We start from the raw sequence: 11,509 nt of genomic DNA, 5'->3' as shown, positions 1-11,509 counted from the left end.
GGCAGAAACTCATACAGACGCCTCAATGTGAACTAACAAAGCAAACCAGACCATCAGCATCAAGACAGATTCTTCCTGTGCGGTAAATGTCAGCGCCTGAAACCACTGCTGCAAGGTAGGTGTTACACAGTGATTCCACCAGATCTGTGTCCGGTCCGTCTCTGATCCGTGCTCTCTAATCCGTCAACACCAACCAGTTGCGTTTTAAGAACGCAGCACGGAGCAGGACCGTTGAACAGCTGGAGTCATGTGACCAAGGTTTCCCTATGGTAATCACTGAATCAAGGATTCTCCTCCTCCTCTCCTCATCCATGTTGTCTTTCTGGTCCTCTGAAAACCTCTGACCTGTCGACTCCAGGCCTGGCTCCACTCATCATGACTTTGGTTTGTTGTTGTAGTTAAGTGAAATACGATCTGGTGATAACACAGAGTGTTTTATTCTGAAAATTAACCGGATGTTTTCATTTTGTTTTGGTGAAACCTGACTTCCTGTCCTGCTCCATCTGCTCTGTTGAGATTGATGCGTCGTGCTCCGGCATCCGGCAAAAAAAGAAGTCTTGTGTTCCTGATCCGGAGGACTCCGACCTGCCGGATCAGAGACGCAGCTGGAGCGCAACGGAGCGGATCCAGTGGAAGTTAACACATTGAATAGAATAGAAACCTATCAGATCCGGTGCTGTGACGGATAGGAGACGGACCGGACACGGATCAGGTGGAATTTGGCCTTTAGGCGAGGGCGATTGGAAGCTTATTGCAGAAACATGTTAACACATTTAAAGTAATCCAGGAAACTTCAAACTAATATCCCAGACAAGAGCTGCAAGCAGAAACATCCTCCCGCTTCTGTTGAAGCCAAAACTGATAGAGAACTTGAGTTCCTTAGTGCAGCTTTAAAGGTGACATATCATGCAAAATTGACTTTTTAATGGTTCCCTACCTGAAATATGTGTCCCTGGCATGTCTACAAACCCCCCGAAAATGAAAAGAATCCATTCTGCCCCTGTTCTGATTTCTCCACCTTTCTGTAAATGTGTGTGAAACCAGCCGTTTCAGTTTTCAGTGTTTTTCATACGTCACAACGCCATCCGGTCTGTAACTGAAGTCAGAGCTCAGAGCTTGTTCAGCCCATAGACTGTATAAAATACAACTCAACCCCTCCTCTGTTTTTCATTACCTGCACACATGTGTGCTAACAAGGAGCTTAGGAGGGAGGCATGCTAGTTGTAGGCTGTCTTAATAAACACAAAGGTCGGTTTTACTCCCCACGTCTGCAGATTTGAAGATATAGTAGATGATTTTTATTTTCATGGAAAAGTGCTAGCGCTAGTTAGCATAGCAACATAGCTACATGTCGTAGCTGTGTACCAAGACACACGTCGACATACTGACAAATAAAACAACAAGAAACACTAAATCTGTGACCAATGGTTCAGAAAGGTCCTGCTGCAGGCGCCTCTCCATCAGGATCAGATTCTGGATCAGATTCAGAGGGTTGAAGTAACGCAGGTCTGTGAGCAGCCGTGTACTAGATTAAGCCAACATGTAAACATTAGATCAACGTGCTGGACAGCCGAGGCCACATTCACTTCCTGAGGGGGCGTGGTCAGACAGCTCATTGTCATTTAAAGGCACAGACACAGAAAACAGCCTGTTCTGAGCAGGGCTGAAAAAGAGGGGTTTACAGGCAGACCAAAATCTGATTTATAAGTGTTTTTATGAGCAATAAACTTTAAAGACATGTTTTGGGGACCTCTTAGACCAATATATATTGATGAAAAAGAGCAGAATATGTCACCTTTAATTCTAATGTTTACAAGGGAGACTTGAGACGACTGGTGAGCAACAGCAAAACATTTATTCACACCGTCTGAGGAAAATATTACAATTGAAGATAGCAGCAATTCTTAAATTCCTCTTTGGAGAGATACTTGGAGAACAGCCACAATACATGGACTCAAGTTTCTGATAATCCTAAATATAATGCCTGGTGAAATAATCACATACAGAGAAATAAAGTAACAGACGTTTACACTGTTGGATTGTGTCAAATATGGTCTGAAGAATCTCCCGTGTGGACACTTTAGTCTGTAAAAGTATTTTTAATCAGATAATGACACATGATGAAACTGGTGCTAATCCTCACTCTAGTGTTTCTGCTGACAGGAAGTGAAGGTTTGTAAATGTTACACTGAAGCTGGATTCTGTTGAAGTGTGTAAGTGCGAGGTTTATAAGCGTATAAAAAAACACTGTCATTATGAAAATATATCTTTCCTTCATTGCATATTTGAAAAGTGACGGGCTTCATCGTGAAGACAGATTAGTAAAACAGCATATTACACCCTGTTACAGTGGGGAGATACACTCTGCTTTACTCATGTTCAGGTTCTAGTGTGATTAAAGATACTTCTATAGAGTCACTGCAGCCCGGTCAACACTGCTGAGCCTCATCTGGAGCCCAGTCCCAGCGCCACACATGCAGCATGTGGTCATAGAACGAGCAGCTCGCCAGCAGACAGGACTGCGACGGGGCGTCCTTATTTAAGTCGAGGACCGGGCCTACAGCGGGGGCGGTAGACGGTGGCGTGATGTCCTCTGGGATGTACCGTCCTGCATCGTCCTCCAGGGAAGTGTCAAAGCTGGCGGTAGGAGATTCGTACTGAATCCTCAAGTGTGCTCCGCTCTCTGCAACGCTTCTTTTTGGTTCTGCGGCAGGAGGGGAGCAGGGGGCCGGCTCCTCCAGGGACAGCCGGGACCAGTCCGCTCCGTATGCTAAGGAGTTGTGGAGGATGTAGGAGGCTGCTATGGGACATGGTCCTCCTGCAACCTCTGGACGATGATAGAGAACATTAAGATGGTTTAAAACAAATAATGGATACTTAAAACAGAAATTAAGACTTCATTAAGCATGACGGGAACACAACAGTTCATACTAACACAACGTTAGCAATGCAAACACAAAAAGGGCGTCTTTGTGTTTGGATTTATATTTAACATTTAGATTTATATTTAACAATTAGATTTATATTTAGCATTTGGATTTATATTTAACAATTAGATTTATATTTAACATTTATATTTAAATTTAACATTTAGATTTATATTTAATATGTTTATTTAACATTTGGATTTATATTTAACAATTAGATTTATATTTAAAATTTATATTAAGATTTAATATTTGGATTTATATTTCACATTTAGGTTTAGATTTAACATTTGTATTTATATTTAACATTTAGGTTTAGATTTAACATTTGGATTTATATTTAACAATTAGATTTATATTTAATATGTATATTTAACATTTGGATTTATATTTATATTTAACAATTAGATTTATATTTAAAATTTATATTAAGATTTAACATTTGGATTTATATTTAACATTTAGGTTTAGATTTAACATTTGGATTTATATTTAACATTTAGATTTATATTTAGCATTTGGATTTATATTTAACAATTAGATTTATATTTAAATTCATATTTAGCATTTGGATTTATATTTAACATTTATATTTATATTTAGCATTTGGATTTATATGTCACATTTAGATTTAGATTTAACATTTGGATTTATGCGCAGAATTTAAAAAAACGGCGCCCCATGCATAGAAGTTGAGGGACACTCATTTGATTGACATCAACGTGAAATAGTCAGATTATCAGGAGAAAATGTTAAAAAGCAGTAGACTCCTGCCTAAATCAGGAGTGTTGGCAGGTCTGGTCAAAGGTATCAAAGCTGTGCATGTCTAACTCTAACCCAGCTGATAAAGCAAGGTTTGTTTTAGGGCTGTATGTGATTAACAAGTCAGTGAATGAAACACAGTTTGTAAACTAGTCAGTAAGATGTTGATGGCTGCATCCACCTGTCAGACACAGTTTCTGTTCAGTCCCTGAGAATAAACCAAACATCAACTCAGCAACAACAATCCCATCTCTGATCCACACTGACCTAAGGGCTGCTTGCAGTTAAGGATGTGGAAGTCATTGTGCATGCAGGCTGCCAGCAGCAGGTGCTGATCGGTGGGATGCCACTTCAGCCTCCACACTCCTCCCCCTGTGTGAGTCCCACTGAGAGGATGCCGCATGTTCCTTTCATCCCACAGAAAAACCTGCTCATCATAACTGCAGAGAGAGAGAGAGAGAGAGAGAGAGAGAGAGAGAGAGAGAGAGAGAGAGAGAGAGAGAGAGAGAGAGAGAGAGAGAGAGAGAGAGAGAGAGAGAGACGGACGATCATGTGACTGAAGGAATGAGCATGAGTAGAGAAAGCAGAGGAAGTAAACAGGAGAACATTTGGCCCTGTTATCGGTATTATTTACCTGCCTGTCGCCAGGATGTGCTCTCGGTGTGGGCTGCTGTGGATACTGCATACTCCCATTGAGTGCCTGAGAACAGATCAGAAACTGTTGCTGGGCTTTGCTTAAAGCAATCATCCAAAATGAGTGGGATGGCAGACACCAGTGCTCACCTTTTACTGGTGAAGGTGGGACAGGAGGGACCGGCCCTGAGATCCCAGCCTTTGAGTTTGCAGTCATCTCCACCTGTAGAGGAAAAACAGAAACACATTAGAGGAAGAATAAAGAGATACAGAAATTTTAAACATGACTGACAAACTTTTATACACATGTGGCGTTGGGCCAGCAATACATGTGTTGCTGGTCCTGAAGGAAAATATGTTGTAGTCCAAATATCCTGGCAACATTTCATTAAGAAAATTTAATTTGCTTCATGAAACATGTAATACTGTTGCAGTATCACCTAGGGTGCATTTGGCTGGCACGATAAAGTGCTTTGTTCTTCAGTTTAATTCCAACATAGTCACTGCAATTAAAAAATTATTATATATGTATGTATACAGAAAAAATAAAAAAATAAAAAAAAATATTTATAAAAATAAAAAAAATAAAAACAAAAAAACATTTTTTTTTAAATAAAAAAATAAAAATGAAAATAAATCAATTCAAACAAGAATAAAATTTGTAAAAAAAATACAAAATAAAATTATATAGAAAAAATAAATATATAACTAAAATTAAATATATATAAAACAAAAATAAATTAAATATAGACAAAAATACAAACATATAAAAATTAAAAATTAAAAAATTAAACATAGAACAACAAAACATTTCATTAAATAAATAAATAAATAAAACCAGTGCAGAGGCAGGGATGGGTTTCTCACTTATCACTGGGAGTGTGTGTGTGTGTGTGTGTGTGTGTGTGTGTGTGTGTGTTTGTGTGTGTGTGTGTGTGTGTGTGTGTGTGTGTGTGTGTGTGTGTGTGTGTGTGTGTGTGTGTGTGTGTGTGTGTGTGTGTGTGTGTGTGTGTGGGGCTGACTGATTGCCTAATGAATATCACCCGCAACTGCCTGTGAATCTGTTGCCTTGTGCAGGGAGAGAGGAGGCAGGGTGCTGATATTTCTGTTCGGTTTCTGACAGTTCAGTTCTGCAAGTCCATTTCCACAAAATGTATGTTTGAAAGTATGTTTTATCGAGAAGGTCAAATAAACACCCTCAAATTGCAGTACAACTTCATGTTTCCTCCGTTGGAGTCAGCGCGTCAGACAGATCCCTGTATTCCCCTCTCTGTGACTAATTTAGTTTTGATAGTCACTCAACAACCAGAATGGACAGAATAACCAAATACAGAAAAGTTGTTTAGGTGGGGCCTTGCAGTATTAAATATGTGACAGATTTCCTCTTAAAGTGTGTTTGTAGTACCAGAGTAAACCAGCTGAGTGTCCCAGTAGGAAAAGGCCGAGATCCAGGCCTCAAAGTCGTGAGCCTTCCACTGTGACAGAGAGGTCAGACTGCCTGCAGCCGGCTTGAGCACACTGACGCAGCCTGCAGAGTCACTGCACACCACCCGCACATCACTGCTGCTGACACAAACAGAGGCAGGTTAACACGATGACCAGAAACACGCCCCACTGGACCACTTTTTTAAAACTGTGCAGGATTTTACAACTCTTTAATCAGATGGTTAAAATTAAGAGGAGAAAGATTCTTAGTTAATTAGTTTTGGATAGCTCATTTCTATATTCCCTCAGACTGCACTGTAGGTGATTTGTGAGTTGACTGAACGTCTCACCTGTCCATTCTCCCCGTGGACCAGTCTAATGACAGAGCCAGACGGTCCACTCCAACCTCCAAGCTGCTGAGAGACTGCAGACTGCGGCCTCCTTCCTCCTGGATGCAGAAAACAGCATAAACACAAGTCAGAACAAGTCTAATGCACATAATGACACACGGAGTAAACACACACATCCTGCAGCGTTACATTACATCAGCAGGGACGATGCATTCATGTTACACTGATGTGAAGGGCACAGCGACGTGATCCTGATGCATGTTCAACCTGTACAGGACTTCTTCATATAAACAGAGACTCCAGACCTTCATACGCTTCACTAACAGAACTGAGAGTGATACAGGGCAGCAAAGGGCTTTATCTTCTCTCTAAGTCTTGGTCACAGCAAGTTGAAAACACTCTGACATGCCTAAGTATTGAGGAAGTAACAAACCATGAATCTTATTGTGTTTAACAGATAGAGAAACAAAGACAAACTCGCTATGCCACATATACCGCTCACTGAGGAAGAGAGACACAGGAGTCAGGTTTATCCAGGATTCTTGCAGTCGTAGAAATGTCTTTTAAAATCTGTTTTCTAGGCTTTGAGATGTTCATGAAAACAAACGTTTCAACTGCATTAAACATGTAAAGTAAATCACCTGAATGTCTCAGTCTCAGCAGATGTATGTCTAACATGAGTCTGGTCTTGCTGGAGGTTTCTGCCTGTTAAAGGAAGTTTGTCCTTGCCACTGTAACTTGCTAAATGCTGCAAAGTGCTCTGCTCATGGTGGATTAAGATGAGATCAGACTGAGTCCTGTCTGTAAGATGAGACTGGATCTTATCCGGTCTTGATGTTGGGTCTTTGTTAATAATAGAACATAGAGTACGGTCTAGACCTGCTTTCAGAGAACATTTGTTGGGATTTGGTTCTTTATAAAATATGGATTATTCATCAGTCTGTAGAAATGATGCTCATGTGAAAAAGTGAACCTCTCTGTTTGATTCGTGGTCATCATTAGACTATCATAAAATGATGACACCTTAAATCTTCCTTGAATGTGACATGAAGGCTGAAAGTAGCTTTAATTTATGATTTAGTGTGTGGTGTTTGTTCTGCTTTAATAAGTAGGTGCTAAAACATACACCATGGTATGAGAAATGATGCCCCCAAAGGACAGCCAGACCCCAAACCTTCGCTCTGGTTAATGTGGGAGAACGTTGTGCCATGTGTTTTCCAGCGCTGCCAGGATAACCTCAATTTGTCATCAACATTTAAAGCCTTTGCGGTGTTTTATGTGGTACACTTGAGGTTTCTGGAGGTGGTGCATGCGCCTCAGGTTTATTTTTAAGTCTTAATGAATAACAAAAAAAAATTCAAATTGTGTTAAAGACCTTACTTTAATAATAACGGGATAGTCTCTGCCTTGCTGCATTTTAGGCAGTCAGGTTTAGTTGATATTTCTCTGGTTGGTTGCTTCACTTAGAGTGAGTCAGCACTTTTCAACTTGGATTCTTCTTTACTTTTGGCTTTGGTCACACACACACAAACATCAGCTAAAGATATCCCAGGTGGTGATTCTTCTGATGCCACACTTCTCACCTGACTGTTAGAGAGTGTGTACAGCTGCACCTCTCCACTGGCCATAGCCATCCCAAGCACTGGCTCCCCCGCCAGAGGAACGTGACACCTGAGAAAAAACAAACGAAAGATTGAAGAATAAGGAGGCAGAAGGAGGAAGGCGGAGACATCAAATCAGATCTTTCTTACCATTTCATGTCTAAAATTGCAGCTGTGTCCATGCGCTGCAATTCAGTGAGAGGAGGGCTCACTGCTCCCTCTCGACGGAATTCAAACATGTACAAGCGACCTGTTCGACTCGTGGTAGCATCCTTCTCGCCTGTCTGCAGTGAGAGGGGGAGAGGAACAGGCATCAGGCATGTGGCAGCAGATATGAATGGTCTCAATGTCACTGTTGCTGCTGCACTCATCTAACTCATCATACAAGGCGATGGTGGACAGATCAAACAAATCAACATCGCCTATTTGGCTGTCTTATCTGCTGTGGTGTTTTCTCTCAGTGCTTTATCACACTCTTCATCTCATTAGTCTTCACATATCTACTCCCTGAAATAGGAGTGAAGCCGTGTGGATCGGTCCCCCTCTCTTTATTCAAAGTACTTTACAAGGAACTTACTGGACACAGGCGGCTACTTCATGTGCATGGTATTACTATAATCCTAGTCACACACCTCTACTCTGCACAATGCAGAATCAGATCATCAGATTGTATTATATTGCTGTTTTGATATTTTAATTAAACAAACAGCACATTTAGAAACATGCACCCAGTTAGCTGTTCAGTAGATTTTAGAGGGGGCTTCAGTATATAAGATAAGATAAGATAAGATACTCCTTTATTCATTCTGCAACGGGCAAATTCATGGAGTTACAGCAGCAAACAAGAAGGTGTACAGTACAAGAATATATATATATATATATAAATAAATGTCCATCAGAGACGACAGCTTGGCCAGGATATTGGATCACATCCACTCAGGAAGTGGATGTGACTCGGCTGTCCAGCACGTTGATCTAATGTTTACATGTTGGCTGAATATACACGGCTGCTCACAGACCCGCGTTACTTCAACCCTCTGAATCTGATCCAGAATCTGATCCTGATGGAGAGGCGCCTGCAGCAGGACCTTTCTGAAGGATTGGTCACAGATTTAGTGTTTCTTGTTGTTTTATTTGTCGGTATGTCGACGTGTGTCTTGGTACACAGCTACAGCTACGAACATGTAGCTATGTGGCTATGCTAACTAGCGCTAGCACTTATCCATGACAAATAAAAATCATCCACTAGATCTTCAAATCTGCAGACGTGGGGAGTAAAACCGACCTTTGTGTTTATTAAGACAGCCTACAACTAGCATGCCTCCCTCCTAAGCTCCTTGTTAGCACACATTTATGCAGGTAATGAAAAACAGAGGAGGGATTCAGTATTATTTTATACAGTCTATGGGCTGAACAAGCTCCGAGCTCTGACTCCGTGACAGACCGGATATTGTTGTTACGTAACAAAAACACTGAAGTCTGAAACGGCTGGTTTCACACACATTTACAGAAAGGTGGAGAAATCAGAACAGGGGCAGAATGGATTCTTTTCATTCTCGGGGGGTTTGTAGACATGCCAGGGAAACATATTTCAGGTAGAGAACCATTAAAAAGTCCATTTTGCATGATATGTCACCTTTTACAGTCGTTTTCAAATTTGTCAAGAAGTCAGATAGTGAATATATTTCTTCAACTGTGTGGTTAAAAGGATGCTTTTCAAATTACATTACGTTAGGATCGCCTCATGAACTGGCCTGCCTGCTCACCCGATCTCAACCCGACTGAGAACTTGTGGTCAAGATCATTTACAGTAATGGCAAGAAATACAGCTCAAAGATGCTCTCTTTGGAAAGCCATACAAGGTACAGCTCACAGAGTCAGCAGAGAAGTCATCAGAAACCTCACTAAATCAGTTTACAGTGACCTCTGACCCTCACTGAAAGAAAAGGAGCTTATATTGGATATTTGAGAAAAACTTTAGATTTGAAATGTCTCAAAGACATTAACAGTTTTATTTTGTACACAAATGTAAAGAAAACTGTTGTTTTTGTTGAAGTTTGAATACAGTTGTAGTAAATATTATTATTTACAATCAATAGAACGTTTAAAATGGTGCTTAGTTCTTAATTTTCACAAGTTATATGCTCTTATCACCAACTTGCATAATAATTTGGCACGCTCATTTCTGCAGATTCTGCATTCATTTAAAAATACAGCCGACGTAATTTGAAAAGCATCATTTTAACCACACAGTTGAAGAAATATATTCACTATCTGACTTCTTGACAAATTTGAAAACGACTGTTAACATAGTTTTTAACATTCACAAAAATACTCAAGTGCCTAATAGTTGTGCACGCAGTGTATATGTCACCAAACCCCAAACCAGAGAGAACAGAATTTTCAGTTTCCAGCATTCCAGATGGAGGTTATCCTGTTACTGAATCTAACACTGCCTTCATATATTCTGCTTCTGCTGCTATCTGAGGTGGAGAACACAACAAGTGATTGTTACAGTAGGACTACAGATGCTTTAAACTAGATTAAGATATATTTCTGAACATTTAAAATGTAAAAATCAGTGCACACACACAAGCAGTGAAGAGATAGATGGAACTCGTGAATGTTCCCACAGGTCAGATTTGTGACAGTGTAAGTGTGAGATCTCACCCCTTTCTGCAGCTGATAGGTCCCACACACCAGGATGTCGTGGTGAGGTGAGACAGGGCACCATTCCACGGAGTCAGCACTCAGCTCTGTGTCAAACACCTGCAGGTTTCTGGTCCTCGACTTACAAGCCATGACAACAGTCTGCTCAGCATACCGTTACTGCGCCGAAGAGCTGAAAGGCACAATTATATGTATATTATTATTCACATTATGTATTCAGACCTGTTTAAAGAGCCACATTAGAGATTGAGGTGGACTTTCTCTCGTGTTCTCCTCGGGTTCTGTGAGCTAGCTTAATAATCTGTTAACTTCAGGTTAGCTAACAGGCTAAAGTTCCTCACAGCAGCAACAAGAGGATCAAACTCCCCCAGAAAAGACTCTCCTCACGGGGTACAGATATTCAGAGGACGGTGAACACGTCCAAACACAACTTTTCATTAATATAAACTTAAATGAATCAAGAAACATCAACTCAGTCTCAGTTACACTCACATGTGAGCCAGATCCAACAATAGAGATCCAACCGTCCGAGTGGAGGAGCCGGTGCGTCTTTACGTCATTACGTCATCGCAGGGATAAAGGGTGCGTTCAAGACCCTCTGCGTCAAAACAACAACAGCCACCACAGGGGAGTGTGGCCATAGACCAGGCATGTCCAAAGTACGGCCCGGGGGCCAATCGCGGCCCAACATCCATTTATTTATGGCCTCAAGCTTCCATCTTAAATTGTGCGATAAATGACATAACTTTTGGTTTGATATTAAAAAATAAAAGTGATTAAGTCTGCTGTAACATACTCCTGTGCCTCTCAAAATTCTTCATTCATAAAAACAGGACTATGAAATAAGATAAGATAAGATAAGATATTACTTTATTGATCCCCGGGGGGAAATTCAGTTGTTACAGCAACCCAGACATAAGTACAATCAAGAAGAAGTTTCAATAAGTACAAAATAAGTACAATAAGTACAATAAGTACAAAATAAGATAAAAAATAAAAATAAATAAATAAATAAATAAGTACAAAATAAAAAATAAAAAATAAATAAATAAATAAAAAAAAAAATAACATAAAATAAATAAAAAATAAAATAAAAATAAAAATAAGTAAAATAAAATAGATAAATAAAGCTAGAATACAA

General features: G+C 40.2%; 1 protein-coding gene across 2 annotated transcripts; it reads right to left on the bottom strand.

Annotated features, from left to right (window-relative positions):
* Positions 1-1,833: 1,833 nt before the first annotated feature.
* dph7 (diphthamide biosynthesis 7) lies at positions 1,834-10,995 on the bottom strand. 2 transcript variants are annotated; one of them, XM_034691942.1, is made up of 10 exons: positions 10,861-10,995; positions 10,369-10,540; positions 7,849-7,982; positions 7,681-7,768; positions 6,098-6,195; positions 5,728-5,885; positions 4,473-4,545; positions 4,324-4,389; positions 3,957-4,129; positions 1,834-2,827 (listed from the first exon to the last, which is right to left on the bottom strand). In XM_034691942.1, exons 2-10 carry the CDS (start codon positions 10,498-10,500, stop codon positions 2,430-2,432), a joined length of 1,320 nt encoding a protein of 439 aa, XP_034547833.1. In that variant the 5' UTR covers positions 10,501-10,540; positions 10,861-10,995; the 3' UTR covers positions 1,834-2,429. The 2 variants fall into 2 exon arrangements, with proteins under 2 accessions (XP_034547833.1, XP_034547834.1); XM_034691943.1 differs by lacking the exon at positions 10,861-10,995 and adding an exon at positions 10,710-10,832.
* Positions 10,996-11,509: the final 514 nt, after the last annotated feature.

The sequence above is a fragment of the Notolabrus celidotus genome, chromosome 9 (assembly GCF_009762535.1).
Source record: "Notolabrus celidotus isolate fNotCel1 chromosome 9, fNotCel1.pri, whole genome shotgun sequence".
NCBI lineage: Eukaryota > Metazoa > Chordata > Actinopteri > Labriformes > Labridae > Notolabrus > Notolabrus celidotus.
This window is presented reverse-complemented; position numbering and strand designations above follow the sequence as displayed.